Source organism: Pseudophryne corroboree, chromosome 5 (assembly GCF_028390025.1).
Source record: "Pseudophryne corroboree isolate aPseCor3 chromosome 5, aPseCor3.hap2, whole genome shotgun sequence".
Classification (NCBI taxonomy): Eukaryota; Metazoa; Chordata; class Amphibia; order Anura; family Myobatrachidae; genus Pseudophryne; species Pseudophryne corroboree.
The window spans coordinates 734,536,734-734,556,573 of NC_086448.1; the positions used below are offsets into that span (position 1 = coordinate 734,536,734).

Here is a 19,840-nt window from a genome sequence, read left to right on the forward strand (position 1 = left end):
CGGCCACTAGGGTCGCTTAGCTTACTCACACAGCTACCTCATTGCGCCTCTTTTTTTCTTTGCGTCATGTGCTGTTTGGGGAGTGTTTTTTGGAAGGGCCATCCTGCGTGACACTGCAGTGCCACTCCTAGATGGGCCAGGTGTTTGTGTCGGCCACTAGGGTCGCTTAGCTTACTCACACAGCTACCTCATTGCGCCTCTTTTTTTCTTTGCGTCATGTGCTGTTTGGGGAGTGTTTTTTGGAAGGGCCATCCTGCGTGACACTGCAGTGCCACTCCTAGATGGGCCAGGTGTTTGTGTCGGCCACTAGGGTCGCTTAGCTTACTCACACAGCTACCTCATTGCGCCTCTTTTTTTTCTTCTTTGCGTCATGTGCTGTTTGGGGAGTGTTTTTTGGAAGGGCCATCCTGCGTGACACTGCAGTGCCACTCCTAGATGGGCCAGGTGTTTGTGTCGGCCACTAGGGTCGCTTAGCTTACTCACACAGCTACCTCATTGTGCCTCTTTTTTTCTTTGCGTCATGTGCTGTTTGGGGAGTGTTTTTTGGAAGGGCCATCCTGCGTGACACTGCAGTGCCACTCCTAGATGGGCCAGGTGTTTGTGTCTGCCACTAGGGTCGCTTAGCTTACTCACACAGCTACCTCATTGCGCCTCTTTTTTTTCTTCTTTGCGTCATGTGCTGTTTGGGGAGTGTTTTTTGGAAGGGCCATCCTGCGTGACACTGCAGTGCCACTCCTAGATGGGCCAGGTGTTTGTGTCGGCCACTAGGGTCGCTTAGCTTACTCACACAGCTACCTCATTGTGCCTCTTTTTTTCTTTGCGTCATGCGCTGTTTGGGGAGTGTTTTTTGGAAGGGCCATCCTGCGTGACACTGCAGTGCCACTCCTAGATGGGCCAGGTGTTTGTGTCGGCCACTTGGGTCGCTTAGCTTAGCCATCCAGCGACCTCGGTGCAAATTTTAGGACTAAAAATAATATTGTGAGGTGTGAGGTGTTCAGAATAGACTGAAAATGAGTGGAAATTATGGTTATTGAGGTTAATAATACTTTGGGATCAAAATGACCCCCAAATTCTATGATTTAAGCTGTTTTTTAGGGTTTTTTGAAAAAAACACCCGAATCCAAAACACACCCGAATCCGACAAAAAAAATTCGGTGAGGTTTTGCCAAAACGCGTTCGAACCCAAAACACGGCCGCGGAACCGAACCCAAAACCAAAACCCGAAAAATTTCCGGTGCTCATCACTACTTCCCATACCATCAAAAAGTACATCTGTTAGGAAAAAACACACAGAAACAGCTGTTCGCCCCATGGTGAACCAACATTAATTCAGTCAACCTCTTGAGTCCCCTGATACTAAGCTGACTGTTAGCTATAAATAAGTGTACTATGGGGGGGTATCCTATTATCCGAGAAAACACGGTAAAAAGAGAGCTTTTTATAGCAATTGCGAGAACTCAGTTTACAATTATCTGCGAAAAGTTATCGTAAAAAAAGTCTCCATAGGTTTTATCGCAAATATGCTTTCACCATCTCTGAGCAGGTGATAAGTAGTGCAAACTCCCTATTTTAAGGTAAAAATATGGGGTTTTGGTTCAGAACCGTTGGTACTACCCCCTGAATGAGTAAAGAGACACTTAGAGGTTTTTAATTATTTTTAAATTGGCCAATAACGACATGTAATTTTTGGGGTAAAAAAAAAGCAAAATGATGGGAATTGGGGTACAAGGTATGGGACAGGTAAATTGGGGTGCTTTATGAGTGGGACAAGTGTTTTTAGGCTTGCAGGTGGGAGTAGTCATATATTTTTATTTTTTCCCCACTTTTTAAAAAGTGCCTATAAATGACCCAAATATATACTCATGTATATGTATCTACCCCTGGTTTAACTAGAGCACTTACTGTATTTTGCTGAAACAAATTGCTTTCAATTTTTTTTTTACATTAAAAAAAAATGCATATAACAACCATTTGATCCAATTTAAGTACACCAAATAGTTTTACTATGGCCACTAATAGACTTAAAATAATTGTGAAACATGCAATATCACAAGAGAGCGCTAGATACCAATCATTACTATATAAATATTTTATTCAATCACATAAAATAAAAGCATAAAAAATGCAATGCATATTTTCATAAAAGAATTATTCTCACTGCTGATATTATTTACACGCTGCCATATACTGTATCCCAATTGTATATTGCACAGATGTCCACATCCAAAAGACCAGTGTGGCTGGTTCGCTCCAAAGCAAATTATAAAGTCCCAATTTGTTTTAGGGAATGTGAATGGTGTTCACTAGATGGTGAATGTTCAGCTGTATAAACGATGGGCGCTATGCTACTACCTCCCCCGACCGCCAAACAATTTTGTGCTCACCACTTATTCCTTAGAGTCTCATGTGAGGCTGGCTGTCAGCATGCGGAATCCGTTGTGGTTGGTGGGGGCGGCGGTGTTCTATTCAGTTCACCGGGGAGGGAGGGCGCCGTACGTAGCTGTAGAATTCAGGCAGTTTGCCATGTGCTGGAGTCCGGACTGTGGTGCTGTGCTTGTGTAGATCTCAGGGAAAAACAGCAGCGTGAGATGTCCTTAACATGTTTCTCCGTGAAAATCAAACCACGGTTTCATCAGTTCGCCCTCCCTCCCCGGTGAACTGAATAGAACACCGCCGCTCCCACCAACCACAACAGATTCCGCATGCTGACAGCCAGCCTCACATGAGACTCTAAGGAATAAGTGGTGAGCACAAAATTGTTTGGCGGTCGGGGGAGGTAGTAGCATAGCGCCCATCGTTTATACAGCTGAACATTCACCATCTAGTGAACACCATTCACATTCCCTAAAACAAAATTGGGACTTTATAATTTGCTTTGGAGCGAACCAGCCACACTGGTCTTTTGGATGTGGACATCTGTGCAATATATAATTGGGATACAGTATATGGCAGCAAGTAAATAATATCAGCAGTGAGAATAATTCTTTTATGAAAATATGCATTGCATTTTTTATGCTTTTATTTTATGTGATTGAATAAAATGTTTATATAGTAATGATCGGTATCTAGCGCTCTCTTGTGATATTGCATGTTTCACAATTACTTTGTATCTATTTGAGTATCGCAGAATACTCATGTGGGAGCAGCTATAAGTATATAGACATCAGTATATCAATTCTATTATATAAATTGGGTGACCAACAGCTTTATTTTGTGCCTTATATCAGAGCGCCTGATTTGATAATTTTAGGAGTCATAATTATCAAGCACTACACTAATAGACTTCTATAATGTTTTCCTATATTAGTTTGGCTTTTTTGGGGGTACAGACAGATTTTCCTATTTTCTTTTATACTTATTTCTGAATTGCCGGCTAGAATTATCATGCGAATCCTGTTTTCGCGATTTTGGAATAGGATAGGTGCAAAAAACGGGAGTGCGCATACCCAGATAAGCTGTTTTCGCTGCAACTTTCATGCGATAGATGCAAAAAGTTGACCTGCGATAAATTGTTTTTTTTGTCGCTAATAGGATACATGTGTGTAACAAACGTTATGTATCAGAGAAGAAGGGATTATCAGGTGACAATGTCATCAATGCAAGAAGGGATCTTTACAGTTAGTGTTATTTTGCTGTGGATTACTTTGCCCTATGAGGGGTAACTGCAAATCCACTAGTAGAATTTATAAATGGATCGGATGCCTTTCCTACAATAGATGGTACAAGCAGCTATATGTATAAGGACATTATTAGGATGACTGATTGAGAGAATTGATCCGACTGACATTTGTAAGTTCAGAAAAGGACTAAAATAGGGTAAATCAGCTCTGGCGCACATACATAGTGATATATGTATTTTGTAAATTTCATGCCTCAAGCAGCAGATGGAAGAAATAACTTTGTATAATTGGTGTTAAAAATATATGAAGAACAAATGACCTGGTCTGAGAGCCCTCACACACCTGCTTTGCTGCCAGAAACAGGAAGGTTTTGTCTTTGAAGATAGTTTTTCTTTTCTCATTTTCTGTAAGATCCAAAGACTCGGACTGTAGGGAAGGCTCATCAATTATCGGCAGGAAGCTGGGGGAGAAAAATGAAATGACATGTGGTGATTAGATTCCCTGAAACTGTTGTATTTAATGCTAACATAATAATAATAATAATAATAATAATAATAATAATTTTATTTATATAGCGCTCTTTCTCCAATAGGACTCAAGGAGCTTAACAGATACATAGCATAATATAGTACAGAAAATAATGAAGTACAGAACAGATTTTCATAAAATACAGAAGCATGTAGATATTACAGGGACAATTATGGAAATGCTTGAGCAAAAAGGAAAGTCTTGAGTCTACTTTTGAAGGATTCTATAGTTGGGGCCTCTCGCTCTGTGCGGGGAAGTGAGTTCCATAGAGTCAGAGCCGCATGACTAAAAGCTCGACCCCCAGATGAATTACGGGAGATTCTAGGTACTGCTAAAAGTCCTTCATCTACAGATCGCAGTAATCGAGTGGGGCAGTATGGGGTCAGTAGCTGCTTCAGGTACCTTGGGCCCTGGTCATGTAGTGCTTTGAAACTCAGTAAGCCAATATTGAAGATGATTCGCCATCTTACAGGCAGCCAGTGAAGGGAGTAGAGTATGGGTGTTATGTGGCTAGAACGGGGCTGGTTGGTTAACAGCCTGGCAGCTGTGTTTTGCATCAGCTGTAAGCGGTGCAATCCTTTTGCTGGGAGACCAAGGTAGAGGGCATTACAGGAGTCTAATCGAGATGATACAAATGCATGGATGATTTTTGGCAGATCATCTGAGGGAATTAAGTGCTTGAGTCTGGCTATGTTCCTCAGGTGAAAGAATGAGGATTTGATTGTGGCTGATATCTGATGTTTAAGTGTCAAAACACCATCCAGGACAACGCCAAGATTCCGCACACGATCAGTGGTTTGTAATTCTGAATCCCCGAGTGTAAGTCCAGTTGGTTGGCTATGCTGCAGTCTTGTCCTTTGATGTTGCGGTCGTATTATAAGGACCTCTGTTTTATCCGGGTTCAGTCGCAGCCAACTGGCACTCATCCACTCCTGGAGTTCAGCTAGACAGCCATTTAGTGTTGCTATTGGGTTATCAGTGCCCGTAGCAAAGGACAAGTACAGTTGTGTATCATCTGCATAGCAGTGGTAGACTAGCCCATGGCGCCTGATTATTTCACCCAATGGGAGCATGTATACTGCAAAAAAGCATGGGGGATAGTATAGAACCTTGTGGGACACCACATGGCAATGGCACTGGTGGTGATGAGAATAATCCAGACGATACTCTCTGTGACCTGCCTGTGAGAAATTATTTGAACCAGCTTAGGACTGTGCCATCCAGTCCACAAAAATGTATCAGTCGCTCAATCAGTTTTGTAAAAAACAAAAGTTATAGAAAGGAGCTAGAACACATTCTATATAAAAAATTTTGTAACAGTTTGTTTAACACTCACTGTACATTTTTATAAAATTATTTAATACGATATATCACTCGGTGTGGTAATTAGCGCTCTCTGAAGTCTTTTTTGTGATGTATCTAGATAATTTGGGTTCCACTAACAGAGAACCCACTTAGAGGAGCAGCACAACATTTTTGAGCACAGGTCAGGCGTGTGTGTGTGTGTGTGTGTGTGTGTGTCTATATATATATATATATATATATATATATATATATAGTGAGTGGATGAGTTGGCACTCCCTGACTAGTCCCAATGCTGCGCTTGTGCCTTTTCCAAAGAGATACGATACAGCAGAAATGAAGGAGCGGCACTCAGCGTCTTGAAAATAGTTGAGTGTATTTCAAAAAACACTGTGTTTTTTGAAATACACTCAACTATTTTCAAGACGCTGAGTGCCGCTCCTTCATTTCTGCTGTATCTATATATATATATATATATATATATATATATATATATATATATCAATATCTATCTATCTATCTATCTATATATATATATATATATATGGAAAACAAGAATTAATATTGCGCCACTTGTGATGTACACAGATATGCTAAAAGACAGGATTTTTTGGCAATGTCGGACACTCCCCTCTATATCTAATGGGGCGTCAGCTGATTCCTTCAAATAAATTCAGGGGGGGTGATTCCCTGGATAAAATTTGTTGAAAGCGGGGGAGATGAAGGATATATAGCGACCTAGGTGTCAATGTAAAAAGTATATATTTGCCAAATATAAGTAAAATAGATATTTATTCACATGAATTTTAAAATGTTACAGGATAGGTGTAAAAAATTTTTTAAAAGAAAAACATTCTAAAAAATGGGACAATAATAAAACACAGTATGAACTAAAAGCACTTAAATGAATTAAAACTACAATAAAAGTAAATAAGAGCAAGTATAAGAAATTCTTTCTTATCTTAGTTTGAGGTAGGTATATGTAAATGTTTTTCTTTTAAAAATTTTTTTACACCTATCCTGTAACATTTTAAAATTCATGTGAATAAATATCTATTTTACTTATATTTGGCAAATATATACTTTTTACATTGACACCTAGGTCGCTATATATCCTTCATCTCCCCCGCTTTCAATATATATATATATATATATATACATATATATACACACATACACTGCTCAAAAAAATAAAGGGAACACTAAAATAACACATCCTAGATCTGAATGAATGAAATATTCTTATTAAATACTTTGTTCTTTTCACAGTTGAATGCGCCGACAACAAAATCACACAAAAATGATCAATGGAAATCAAATTTATTAACCCATGGAGGTCTGGATTTGGAGTCACACTCAAAATTAAAGTGGAAAAACACACTACAGGCTGATCCAACTTTGATGTAATGTCCTTAAAACAAGTCAAACTGAGGCTCAGTAGTGTGTGTGGCCTCCACGTGCCTGTATGACCTCCCTACAACCCACACAAGTGGCTCAGGTAGTGCCGCTCATCCAGGATGGCACATCAATGCGAGCTGTGGCAAGAAGGTTTGCTGTGTCTGTCTGTGGACACTACGTCCAGAGCATGGAGGCACTACCTGGAGACAGGCCAGTACATCAGGAGACGTGGAGGAGGACGTAGGAGGGCAACAACCCAGCAGCAGGACCGCTACCTCCGCCTTTGTGCAAGGAGGAACAGGAGGAGCACTGCCAGAGCCTTGCAAAATGACCTCCAGCAAGCCACAAATGTGCATGTGTCTACTCAAACGATCAGAAACAGACTCCATGAGGGTGGTATGAGGGCCCGACGTCCACAGGTGGGGGTTGTGCTTACAGCCCAACACCGTGCAGGACGTTTGGCATTTGCCAGAATACACCAAGATTGGCAAATTCGCCACTGGCGCCCTGTGCTCTTCACAGATGATAGCAGGTTCTCACTGAGCACATGTGACAGACGTGACAGAGTCTGGAGACGCCAAGGAGAACGTTCTGCTGCCTGCAACATCCTCCAGCATGACCGGTTTGGCAGTGGGTCAGTAATGGTGTGGGGTGGCATTTCTTTGGCGGGCCGCACAGCCCTCCATGTGCTCGCCAGAGGTAACCTGACTGCCATTAGGTACCGAGATGAGATCCTCAGACCCCTTGTGAGACCATATGCTGGTGCGGTTTGCCCTGGGTTCCTCCTAATGCAAGACAATGCTAGACCTCATGTGGCTGGAGTGTGTCAGCAGTTCCTGCAAGACGAAGGCATTGATGCTATGGACTGGCCCGCCTGTTCCCCAGACCTGAATCCAATTGAGCACATCTGGGACATCATGTCTCGCTCCATCCACCAACGCCACGTTGCACCACAGACTGTCCAGGAGTTGGCGGATGCTTTAGTCCAGGTCAGGGAGGAGATCCCTCAGGAGACCATACGCCACCTCATCAGGAGCATGCCCATGCGTTGTAGGGAGGTCATACAGGCACGTGGAGGCCACACACACTACGGAGCCTCATTTTGACTTGTTTTAAGGACATTACTTCAACGTTGAATAAGCCTGTAGTGTGTTTTTCCACTTTAATTTTGAGTGTGACTCCAAATCCAGACCTCCATGGGTTAATAAATTTTAATTTCCATTGATAACTTTTGTGTGATTTTGTTGTCAGCATATTCAACTATGTAAAGAACAAAGTATTTAATAAGAATATTTCATTCATTCAGATCTAGGATGTGTTATTTCAGTGTTCCCTTTATTTTTTTGAGCAGTGTATATATATATATATATATATATATATATATATATACAGGTTGAGTATCCCTTATCCAAAATGCTTGGGACCAGAGGTATTTTGGATATGGGATTTTTCCGTATTTTGGAATAATTGCATACCATAATGAGATATCATGGTGATGGGACCTAAATTTAAGCACAGAATGCATTTATGTTTCATATACACCTTATACACACAGCCTGAAGGTCATTTTAGACAATATTTTTTGTAACTTTGTGCATTAATCAAAGTGTGTGTACATTCACACAATTCATTTATGTTTCATATACACCTTATACACACAGCCTGAAGGTCATTTAATACAATGACTTTAATAACTTTGTGTATTAAACAAAGTTTGTGTACATTGAGCCATCAAAAAACAAAGTTTTCACTATCTCACTCTCAGTCAAAAAAGTCCGTATTTCGGAATATTCCGTATTTCGGAATATTTGGATATGGGATACTCAACCTGTATATATATATATATATATATATATATATATTAATATTAATTCCAAGTATATGTAATACACCCACTCACCAACATCACCCAGCAAATAATAATATTAATAAAATAATAATAAAATGAGGCTTACACTGCTAATATGGTGTCTAAAAAACGGACACTCTAGAGGAGGTGGGTCCAACCCCATCAGTCAGAGACAGGAGGCTTGCAATGTGGTGATTGAATGAGGCACTTGTACTCCATGCGTTTCATCCTATACAGGACTTCTATCATATATATCTATATGATATATCTATCATAGCATCAGAATCAATTTTCTCCAAACTTGGAGCAGGATATGGGTCTGTAGTTCTTCATACAGAAAATTACCAGAGTGAAACCAAGCTTTTCACTTAAATGGCAAATGCTGGCAATATCATTAAATGTGTTCAAAGATGAATTAAAAAACAAAAAACTGTAAAACAGCAGTCCTTATCCACAGACCAGACATAATATATTATGCCCACCACTGTTTTCATGGAGTACTTCAGTCCAGCTCTGTGTCTGCTGTATGGGGTATGAATTTATAAAATGGCATGGTATGGTGACAGAAGACTCTGTAACATGATTGGATACATTAGAGCGCATTATTTCCCGATGACTGCACAGTTCCCAGCATAACTGCACACTTCCAACTGTCACATGACCATGTGTAAATACCAGTATGTGCACTATCAATAAAAAAAATAAAAGAAACAACTGTTAAGCAACATGCACAGGAATTGCATACTTCCACACATGGGCTGATTCTGTGTAGCGATAGGGTGCAACTTACGGATCTCAGCATACTGCGCATGCCCCCAAAAAAGAAATCTGCTTCTGCGCCTGCGCCAAGTCAGGTATTTGCATACAGACGAAGATTGCTAGTGCTGGGTGCAGACTGAGCCACCCACAGTTCCCCTGTAATGGCCGCTTCTGGATGGTAACTGGGTGGGGAACATGCGAGCGCCCGGAACTCTTCAATCTCGGGGGTAGTGGGCGCGTAGGCTGACTGCAGTGCTCACCTGCGGCGTGCAGATGGGACATCTATGTCAGAAGCATCTTCTGCCATAAGCCTTATGCTAATGGCGGCTGCGGACGTAGAAGAACAGAGGGCGGGGGGGTAGGTTTCTACATGCAGTTGTATGGATTGTTACTATATGCAGGCGGATTCTCGCCTTACCATAATGTCGCCGGCAGCCGTGGTCAGACAGAAAAGTGGCTTCACGAGACTCAGAATCAGCCCCAGATACAGAGCTGCATTCAAATACAGGGGAGCATCCTAACATGTACAGCATAAGTGCCAGTATCCTCATTATCAGCCAGTGCTTGCACCTGCTCTATGCTATGTGCAATAATATGTCTCATAACCGGTATACATAGGTGTCGGAACGGGGTACAGGGGGCAAGGAGGTGGCTCATCCACCAATTATTTGAGAGGCGACAATCAATGTACTGGGTTGTGGGGTGCAGTGCGGCCGCCATCTAGGCTTACCACAGGCAGTGTCAGTACAGAGATAATCCCATTACCAGATGCCCCCCCTCCTCAGTCCCCACCTGTCTCCAGGGCTCTCCTCCTCCCTGCACCCATCCCCTACAGTGTGTGGCTAGTTACTATGTGACAGTCCCTCCTTTGGGACAGCCGTGTGCCCTTCTCACCTCCCACTTCATGTTACTCTCTCCCCCCCCCCCCCCCCCCCCCCGCCTCGTTATCACTACTGCTCATTCCTGTCTGCCGACATTGCGGTCATCCCATCTGCTGTGCTGGACTGCCGGTGGGAGGATCCAGGACCCAACACCGTGCTGCTGAATGCGGCTAATGAACAATGGGGGTAATTCAGATCTGATCGCTGGGCTGCGTTTTTTGCTGTCCTGCGATCAGATAGTCGCCGCCTACAGAGGGAGAGGAAAATGCTGTGCAAGTGTGCGATCGCTTCATTAGCAGAGCTGCACAAAAAATAAGATTTTACTTACCGGTAAATCTATTTCTCGTAGTCCGTAGTGGATGCTGGGGACTCCGTAAGGACCATGGGGAATAGACGGGCTCCGCAGGAGACATGGGCACTTTAAGAAAGAATTTAGATTCTGGTGTGCTCTGGCTCCTCCCTCTATGTCCCTCCTCCAGACCTCAGTTAGAGAAACTGTGCCCGGAAGAGCTGACAGTACAAGGAAAGGATTTGGGGAATCCAGGGTAAGACTCATACCAGCCACACCAATCACACTGTATAACTTGTGATAACTTTACCCAGTTAACAGTATGAACAATCACAGAGCATCAGATAAACTCTGATGCAACTATAACATAACCCTTATTTAAGCAATAACTATATACAAGCATTGCAGAAGAAGTCCGCACTTGGGACGGGCGCCCAGCATCCACTACGGACTACGAGAAATAGATTTACCGGTAAGTAAAATCTTATTTTCTCTAACATCCTAGTGGATGCTGGGTACTCCGTAAGGACCATGGGGATTATACCAAAGCTCCCAAAACGGGTGGGAGAGTGCGGATGACTCTGCAGCACCGAATGAGCAAACACAAGGTCCTCCTCAGCCAGGGTATCAAACTTGTAGAACTTTGCAAAGGTGTTTGAACCTGACCAAGTAGCCGCTCGGCAAAGCTGTAATGCAGAGACCCCTCGGGCAGCCGCCCAAGAAGAGCCCACCTTGCTTGTGGAATGGGCCTTAACTGATTTAGGCAGCGGCAACCCAGCTGCAGAATGAGCCTGCTGAATCGTGTTACAGATCCAGCGAGCAATAGTTTGCTTTGAAGCAGGCGCCCCAAGCTTGTTGGAAGCATAAAGGATAAAATAAGAATTTACTCACCGGTAATTCTATTTCTCGGAGTCCGTAGTGGATGCTGGGGACTCCGTAAGGACCATGGGGAATAGACGGCTCCGCAGGAGACTGGGCACATCTAAAGAAAGATTTAGGTCTATCTGGTGTGCACTGGCTCCTCCCCCTATGACCCTCCTCCAAGCCTCAGTTAGGACACTGTGCCCGGAAGAGCTGACACAATAAGGAAGGATTTTGAATCCCGGGTAAGACTCATACCAGCCACACCAATCACACCGTATAACTCGTGATAGGAACCCCGGTTAACAGTATGAGAACAACGGAGCCTCTGAACAGATGGCTCGCAATAACAACCCGATTTGTGTAACAATAACTATTTACAAGTATTGCAGACAATCCGCACTTGGGATGGGCGCCCAGCATCCACTACGGACTACGAGAAATAGAATTACCGGTGAGTAAATTCTTATTTTCTCTGACGTCCTAGTGGATGCTGGGGACTCCGTAAGGACCATGGGGATTATACCAAAGCTCCCAAACGGGCGGGAGAGTGCGGATGACTCTGCAACACCGAATGAGAGAACTCCAGGTCCTCCTCAGCCAGGGTATCAAATTTGTAGAATTTTGCAAACGTGTTTGCCTCTGACCAAGTAGCAGCTCGGCAAAGTTGTAAAGCCGAGACCCCTCGGGCAGCCGCCCAAGATGAGCCCACCTTCCTTGTGGAATGGGCTTTTACAGATTTAGGCTGCGGTAGTCCCACCGCAGAATGCGCCAGCTGAATAGTGCTACAAATCCAGCGCGCGATAGTCTGCTTAGAAGCAGGAGCACCCAGTTTGTTGGGTGCATACAGGATAAACAGCGAGTAAGTTTTCCTGACTCCAGCCGTCCTGGAAACATAAATTTTCAGGGCCCTGACTACGTCCAGTAACTTGGAATCCTCCAAGTTCCTAGTAGCCGCAGGCACCACAATAGGCTGGTTCAAGTGAAACGCTGATACCACCTTCGGGAGAAACTGAGGACGAGTCCTCAACTCTGCCCTATCCATATGGAAAATCAGATAAGGGCTTTTATAGGACAAAGCCGCCAATTCTGACACACGCCTGGCCGAAGCCAGAGCCAACAGCATGACCACTTTCCACGTGAGATATTTCAAATCCACAGTCTTAAGTGGTTCAAACCAATGTGATTTCAGGAACTCCAAAACCACATTGAGATCCCAAGGTGCCACTGGGGGCACAAAAGGAGGCTGAATACGCAGAACTCCTTTGACAAAAGTCTGAACTTCAGGCAGTGAAGCCAGTTCTTTCTGGAAGAAAATCGACAGAGCCGAAATCTGGACCTTAATGGACCCCAATTTGAGGCCCAACGTCACCCCTGCTTGCAGGAAATGCAGGAATCGACCCAGTTGAAATTCCTCCGTTGGGGCCTTCCTGGCCTCACACCAAGCAACATATTTCCGCCAAATGCGGTGATAATGTTTTGCGGTGACATCCTTCCTGGCTTTGATCAGGGTAGGGATGACTTCCTCCGGAATGCCCTTTTCCTTCAGGATCCGGTGTTGAACCGCCATGCCGTCAAACGTAGCCGCGGTAAGTCTTGGAACAGACAGGGCCCCTGCTGCAGCAGGTCCTGTCTGAGCGGCAGAGGCCAAGGGTCCTCTGAAAGCATCTCTTGAAGTTCCGGGTACCAAGCTCTTCTTGGCCAATCCGGAACCACGAGTATAGTTTTCACTCCTCGCCTTCGTATTATTCTCAGTACCTTGGGAATGAGAGGCAGAGGAGGAAACACATAAACCGATTGGTACACCCACGGTGTTACTAGAGCGTCCACAGCGATCGCCTGAGGGTCCCTTGACCTGGCGCAATATCTTTTTAGCTTTTTGTTGAGGCGGGACGCCATCATGTCCACCTGTGGTCTTTCCCACCGGTTTACCAGCATTTGGAAGACTTCTGGATGAAGTCCCCATTCTCCCGGGTGGAGGTCGTGCCTGCTGAGGAAGTCTGCTTCCCAGTTGTCCACTCCCGGAATGAACACTGCTGTCAGTGCTAACACATGATTTTCCGCCCATCGGAGAATCTTCGTGGCTTCTGCCATTGCCCTCCTGCTTCTTGTGCCGCCCTGTCTGTTTACATGGGCGACCGCCGTGATGTTGTCTGATTGGATCAGTACCGGCTGGTTCTGAAGCAGGGGCCTTGCTTGGCTTAGGGCATTGTAAATGGCCCTTAGCTCTAGAATATTTATGTGAAGCGAAATCTCCTGATTTGACCACAGTCCTTGGAAATTTCTTCCTGTGTGACTGCGCCCCAGCCCCGAAGGCTGGCATCCGTGGTCACCAGGACCCAGTCCTGTATTCCGAATCTGCGGCCCTCTAGTAGATGAGCCCTCTGCAGCCACCACAGCAGCGACACCCTGGTCCTTGCCGACAGGGTTATCCGCTGTTGCATCTGGAGATGGGACCCGGACCATTTGTCCAACAGGTCCCACTGGAAAGTCCTTGCGTGGAACCTTCCGAATGGAATTGCTTCGTACGAAGCTACCATTTTTCCCAGGACTCGTGTGCATTGATGTACCGACACCTGTCCCGGTTTTAGGAAGTCTCTGACTAGAGATGACAACTCCTCGGCTTTTTCCACTGGAAGAAACACTTTTTTCTGGTCTGTGTCCAGAATCATTCCCAGGAACAGAAGACGTGTCGTCGGGACCAGCTGTGACTTTGGAATATTGAGAATCCAGCCGTGCTGTTGGAGCACTTCTGTTAGGGTCTCCTGCCCTGTGCTGCCACGTCGTCATGGCAACCGGGAGACGAGTGCTAGCGGAGTAACCTGAGCGCAGCTGATACTCCGGTTCGGGTCTTTTGCTGTGCAGTGGTTACAAGCAGGGGATCCGGTGCTGGTTTTTGTGCTCACAGTCTGTGAGGTCTGAGTGGGGCGTGGACAGCACCTGCTTTATAAGGCCTCTTCTCAGATTAAGCAGATGCTGCTGAATCTTTGTTGGTTAGTCAGTTCCTGAAAATTAGCCAGTACTGTGTAGCTTTGTATTTGTTATTGCTTACTGCAAATAGGCCTGGGGATTTGGTACTACACTCTGCCAATCCAGACCTAGCAGTAAGACTGGAGTCAGTCGTTTAGCCTGCTGAGGTGACTTTTGCTATTCTGTGAACCCAGCAGGTTTGTGGCTGTACTTTCAGACCTGCATGCTTAATCCTCTCTCACTGTGCAGGGCGTCCATGTGTCCGTTTAGTCAGTAAGCTGAACCTGGGCCCTGCAAGGGAGAATTAGGATTGTGGAGACTCTCCTTGTGTCTACTATTCCATCTCTGACCAAGGAGTTTGCTGCCACACCCGTTGGTAACCCTTTAGGGTTTTGCTGTTGCCCTTAGCAACAGCATTTCGGGTTCTCTACGTATTAAAACACAACATCTTGCTTTTTCCATCTGAGCATTTGTAATACTAGGGAGACACCCAGTTTCTTAGCCTCTGGGCTTCTCTGTTCACTTTGTGTTGGTTTTGTTACCCTATCACTTTCTGTGTACGTGATGTCATATTTCCCAGTCTGTCTGTTAGTTCATTTGTTTTGCATCCCTCTCTGTTCAGACACCAGTACATTCCTGCAGGCACTGGTGTGCATAACAACTTCCCACTACCAACTGTTCCTTGGACCTCGCCTTTATCAGGAGATCGTCCAAGTACGGGATAATTAAAACTCCCTTCTTGCGAAGGAGTATCATCATTTCGGCCATTACCTTGGTAAAGACCCTCAGTGCCGTGGATAACCCAAACGGCAGCGTCTGGAACTGATAGTGACAGTCCTGTACCACAAATCTGAGGTACTCCTGGTGAGGAGGGTAAATGGGGACATGCAGGTACGCATCCTTGATGTCCAGGGAGACCATGTAATCCCCCTCGTCCAGGCTCGCAATAACCGCCCTGAGCGATTCCATCTTGAACTTGAACCTTTTGATATAAGTGTTCAAGGATTTTAAATTTAAGATGGGTCTCACCGAACCGTCCGGTTTTGGTACCACAAACATTGTGGAATAGTAACCCTTCCCATGCTGAAGTAGGGGTACCTTGACAATCACTTGCTGTGAATACAGTTTTTGGATAGCCACCAACACTGCCTCCCTGGCAGAGGGAGTTGCTGGTAAGGCAGATTTTAGAAAACGGCGGGAGGGGGGGGGGGGGGGGGGGGACGTCTCGAATTCCAGCCTGTACCCCTGAGATACTACTTGAAGGGCCCAGGGATCCACCTGTGAGAGAGCCCACTGTGTGCTGAAATTTCTGAGACGGGCCCCCACCGTACCCGGATCCGCCTGTGAAGCCCCAGCGTCATGCTGTGGACTTACCGGACGCGGGGGAGGACTTTTGCTCTTGGGAACTGGCTGTATGCTGCAGCTTTTTCCCTCTACCTTTGCCTCTCGGCAGAAAGGATGCGCCTCGAGCCCTCTTGTGTTTATGGGGCCGAAAGGACTGTACTTGATAATACGGTGCCTTCTTTTGCTGTGGGGTAGCCTGTGGCAAAAATGTCGATTTCCCAGCCGTAGCTGTGGAAACGAGGTCTGAAAGACCATCCCCAAACAGTTCCACCCCCTTATAAGGCAAAACTTCCATGTGCTTTTTTGAATCGGCATCACCTGACCACTGCCGAGTCCATAACCCCCTTCTGGCGGCAATGGACATTGCGCTTATTTTTGATGCCAGCCGGCAAATATCCCTCTGTGCATCACGCATGTATAAGACAGCGTCCTTTATATGCTCTACTGTCAGCAAAATAGTGTCCCTATCCAGGGTATCAATATTATCCGACAGGGAATCTGACCACGCAGCAGCAGCACTGCACATCCATGCTGATGCAATCGCTGGTCGCAATATAATGCCCATGTGTGTATATATAGCTTTTAGGGTAGCCTCCTGCTTTCTATCAGCAGGATCCTTTAGGGCGGCCGTATCCGGAGACGGTAGTGCCACCTGTTTTGATAAACGTGTAAGCGCTTTATCTACCCTAGGGGACGTTTCCCAACGTGACCTATCCTCTGGCGGGAAAGGGTACGCTGCCAATAACCGTTTAGAAATTATCAATTTCTTATCGGGGGAAGTGCAGGCTTCCTCACACACCTCATTTAATTCCTCAGATGCAGGAAAAACTACTGGTAGCTTTTTCTCACCGAACATAATACCCTTTTTTGTGGTACCTGGGGTACTATCAGAAATGTGTAATACATTTTTCATTGCCTCAATCATGTAACGGGTGGACCTATTGGAGGGTACACTAGTCTCATCGTCGTCGACACTGGAGTCGGTATCCGTGTCGACATCTGTGTCTGCCATCTGAGGTAGCGGGCGTTTTAAAGCCCCTGATGACATTTGAGACGCTGGAACAGTCACAAGCTGAGTAGCCGGCTGTCCTATGTCGTCAAACCTTTTATGTAAGGAGCTGACACTGTCACGTAATTCCTTCCATAAGTCCATCCACACAGGTGTCGACCCCTCAGGGGGTGACAACACATTTACAGGCATTTGCTCTGCCTCCACATCATTTTCCTCATCATACATGTCGACACAGCGGTACCGACACACAGCACACACACAGGGAATGCTCTGACAGAGGACAGGACCCCACAAAGCCCTTTGGGGAGACAGAGGGAGAGTATGCCAGCACACACCAGAGCGCTATATACCACAGGGATATCACCTATAAAGAGTGTTTTCCCTTATAGCTGCATATATATATTATACTGCGCCTAAATTTGTGCCCCCCCTCTCTTTTTTACCCTTTCTGTAGTGCAGGACTGCAGGGGAGAGCCAGGGAGCGATCCTTCCAGCGGAGCTGTGAGGGAAAATGGCGCCAATGTGCTGAGGGAGATGGCTCCGCCCCTTTTTCGGCGGGTTTTCTCCCGCTTTTTGTGTTATTCTGGCAGGGGTAATTTACACCTATATAGCCCCTGGGGCTATATATGGTGTCAGTTTTGCCAGCCAAGGTGTTAATATTGCTGCTCAGGGCGCCCCCCCCCCCCAGCGCCCTGCACCCATCAGTGACCGAAGTGTGTGGTGTGCATGAGGAGCAATGGCGCACAGCTGCAGTGCTGTGCGCTACCTTGGAGAAGACAGAAGTCTTCAGCCGCCGATTTTCCGGACCTTCTTGCTTCTGGCTCTGTAAGGGGGACGGCGGCGCGGCTCCGGGAACGGACGACGAGGTCGGGTCCTGTGTGCGATCCCTCTGGAGCTAATGGTGTCCAGTAGCCTAAGAAGCCCAAGCTACCACCACTTAGGTAGGTTCGCTTCTTCTCCCCTTAGTCCCTCGCTGCAGTGAGCCTGTTGCCAGCAGGTCTCACTGTAAAATAAAAAACCTAAACTATACTTTCTTTCTAGGAGCTCAGGAGAGCCCCTAGTGTGCATCCAGCTCGGCCGGGCACAGAAATCTAACTGAGGCTTGGAGGAGGGTCATAGGGGGAGGAGCCAGTGCACACCAGATAGACCTAAATCTTTCTTTAGATGTGCCCAGTCTCCTGCGGAGCCGTCTATTTCCCATGGTCCTTACGGAGTCCCCAGCATCCACTAGGACGTCAGAGAAACAAAGATTCTGTTTTCCTGACCTTAGCCGTTCTGGCTACATAAACCTTCAAAGCCCCGACTACATCCAGTGACTCGGAATCCTCCAAGTCAGTAGTAGCCACAGGCACCACAATAGGTTGGTTTATATGAAAGGATGAAACCACTTTCGGCAGAATTTGTGGGCGGTCCGCAATTCTGCTCTATCCGCATGGAAAACCAGATAAGGGCTTTTATGTGACAAAGCCGCCAATTCTGACACACGCCTAGCCGAAGCCAAGGCTAATAGCATGACCACCTTCCACGTGAGATATTTTACTTCCACCGTTTTGAGTGGTTCAAACCAGTGTGATTTCAGGAAACTCAACACCACGTTAAGATCCCAAGGTGCCACTGGAGGCACAAAAGGGGGCTGAATATGCAGCACTCCCTTTACAAACGTCTGAACTTCAGGCAGAGAAGCCAGTTCTTTTTTTAAAGAAAATGGATAAGGCCGAAATCTGAACCTTAATGGAACCCAATTTAAGGCCCAAAGTCACTCCCGACTGTAGGAAGTGAAGGAAACGGCCCAGCTGGAATTCCTCCGTAGGGGCATTCCTGGCCTCACACCAAGCCACATATTTTCGCCATATACGGTGATAATGTTGAGCCGTCACATCCTTCCTAGCCTCTATCAGCGTAGGGATGACCTCATCCGGAATGCCTTTTTCTGCTAGGATCCGGCGTTCAACCGCCATGCCGTCAAACGCAGCCGCGGTAAGTCTTGGAACAGACAGGGCCCCTGTTGCACAAGTCCTGAACTAGAGGCAGAGGCCACGGGTCCTCTGTGAGCATTTCTTGCAGATCTGGATACAAAGTCCTTCTTGGCCAATCCGGAACAAAGAGTATTGTTCTCACTCCTCTTTTCCTTATGATTCTCAGCACCTTGGGTATGAGAGGAAGAGGAGGAAATACATAGACCGACGGGAACACCCACGGTGTCACCAGTGCGTCCACAGCTATCGCCTGAGGGTCTCTTGACCTGGCGCAATATCTCTGCAGCTTTTTGTTGAGGCGGGATGCCATCATGTCCACCTGTGGCAGTTCCCACCGACTTGCAATCTGCGTGAAGACTTCTTGATGAAGTCCCCACTCTCCCGGGTGGAGGTCGTGCCTGCTGAGGAAGTCTGCTTCCCAGTTGTCCACTCCCGGAATGAACACTGCTGACAGTGCGCTTACGTGATTCTCCGCCCAGCAAAGAATTCTGGTGGCTTTTAATATAGCCACTCTGCTCCTTGTGCCGCCTTGGCGGTTTACATGAGCCACTGCGGTGATATTGTCTGACTGGATAAGAACCGGTTGGTCGCGAAGCAGGGACTCCGCTTGACGTAGGGTGTTGTATATGGCCCTTAGTTCCAGGATGTTGATGTGAAGGCAAGTCTCCTGACCCTGGCCCTGGGGGATAGGGTGATTAACTGATGCATCTGAAGATGTGATCCGGACCACTTGTCCAGTAAGTCCCATTGGAAGGTCCTCGCATGGAACCTGCCGAAGGGAATGGCCTCGTATGATGCCACCATCCTTCCCAGGACTCGAGACACCTGTTTTGGTTTTAACAGATTCCTGACCAGTGTCACGAACTCCTGTGCTCTCTCTATCGGGAGATAAACCCTTTTCTGGTCTGTGTCTAGGATCATGCCTAGGAGAGGCAGATGAGCTGTAGGAACCAACTGCGACTTTGGAATATATAGAATCCAGCCGTGTTGCCGTTACACTTCCAGAGAAAGTGATACGCTGTTTAGCAACTGCTCTCTTGATCTCGCTTTT

At 46.0% G+C, this 19,840-nt stretch overlaps 1 protein-coding gene across 1 annotated transcript in view; it reads right to left on the reverse strand.

Moving 5' to 3' along the window:
- The window catches only part of NBN (nibrin), a 161,520-nt gene that overhangs the window by 81,029 nt on the left and 60,651 nt on the right, over positions 1–19,840 (reverse strand). Inside the window, exon 6 of the mRNA XM_063924075.1 lies at positions 3,963–4,080. Coding sequence (XP_063780145.1) covers positions 3,963–4,080 — 118 coding nt within the window. The remainder of the gene's footprint in view (positions 1–3,962; positions 4,081–19,840) is intronic.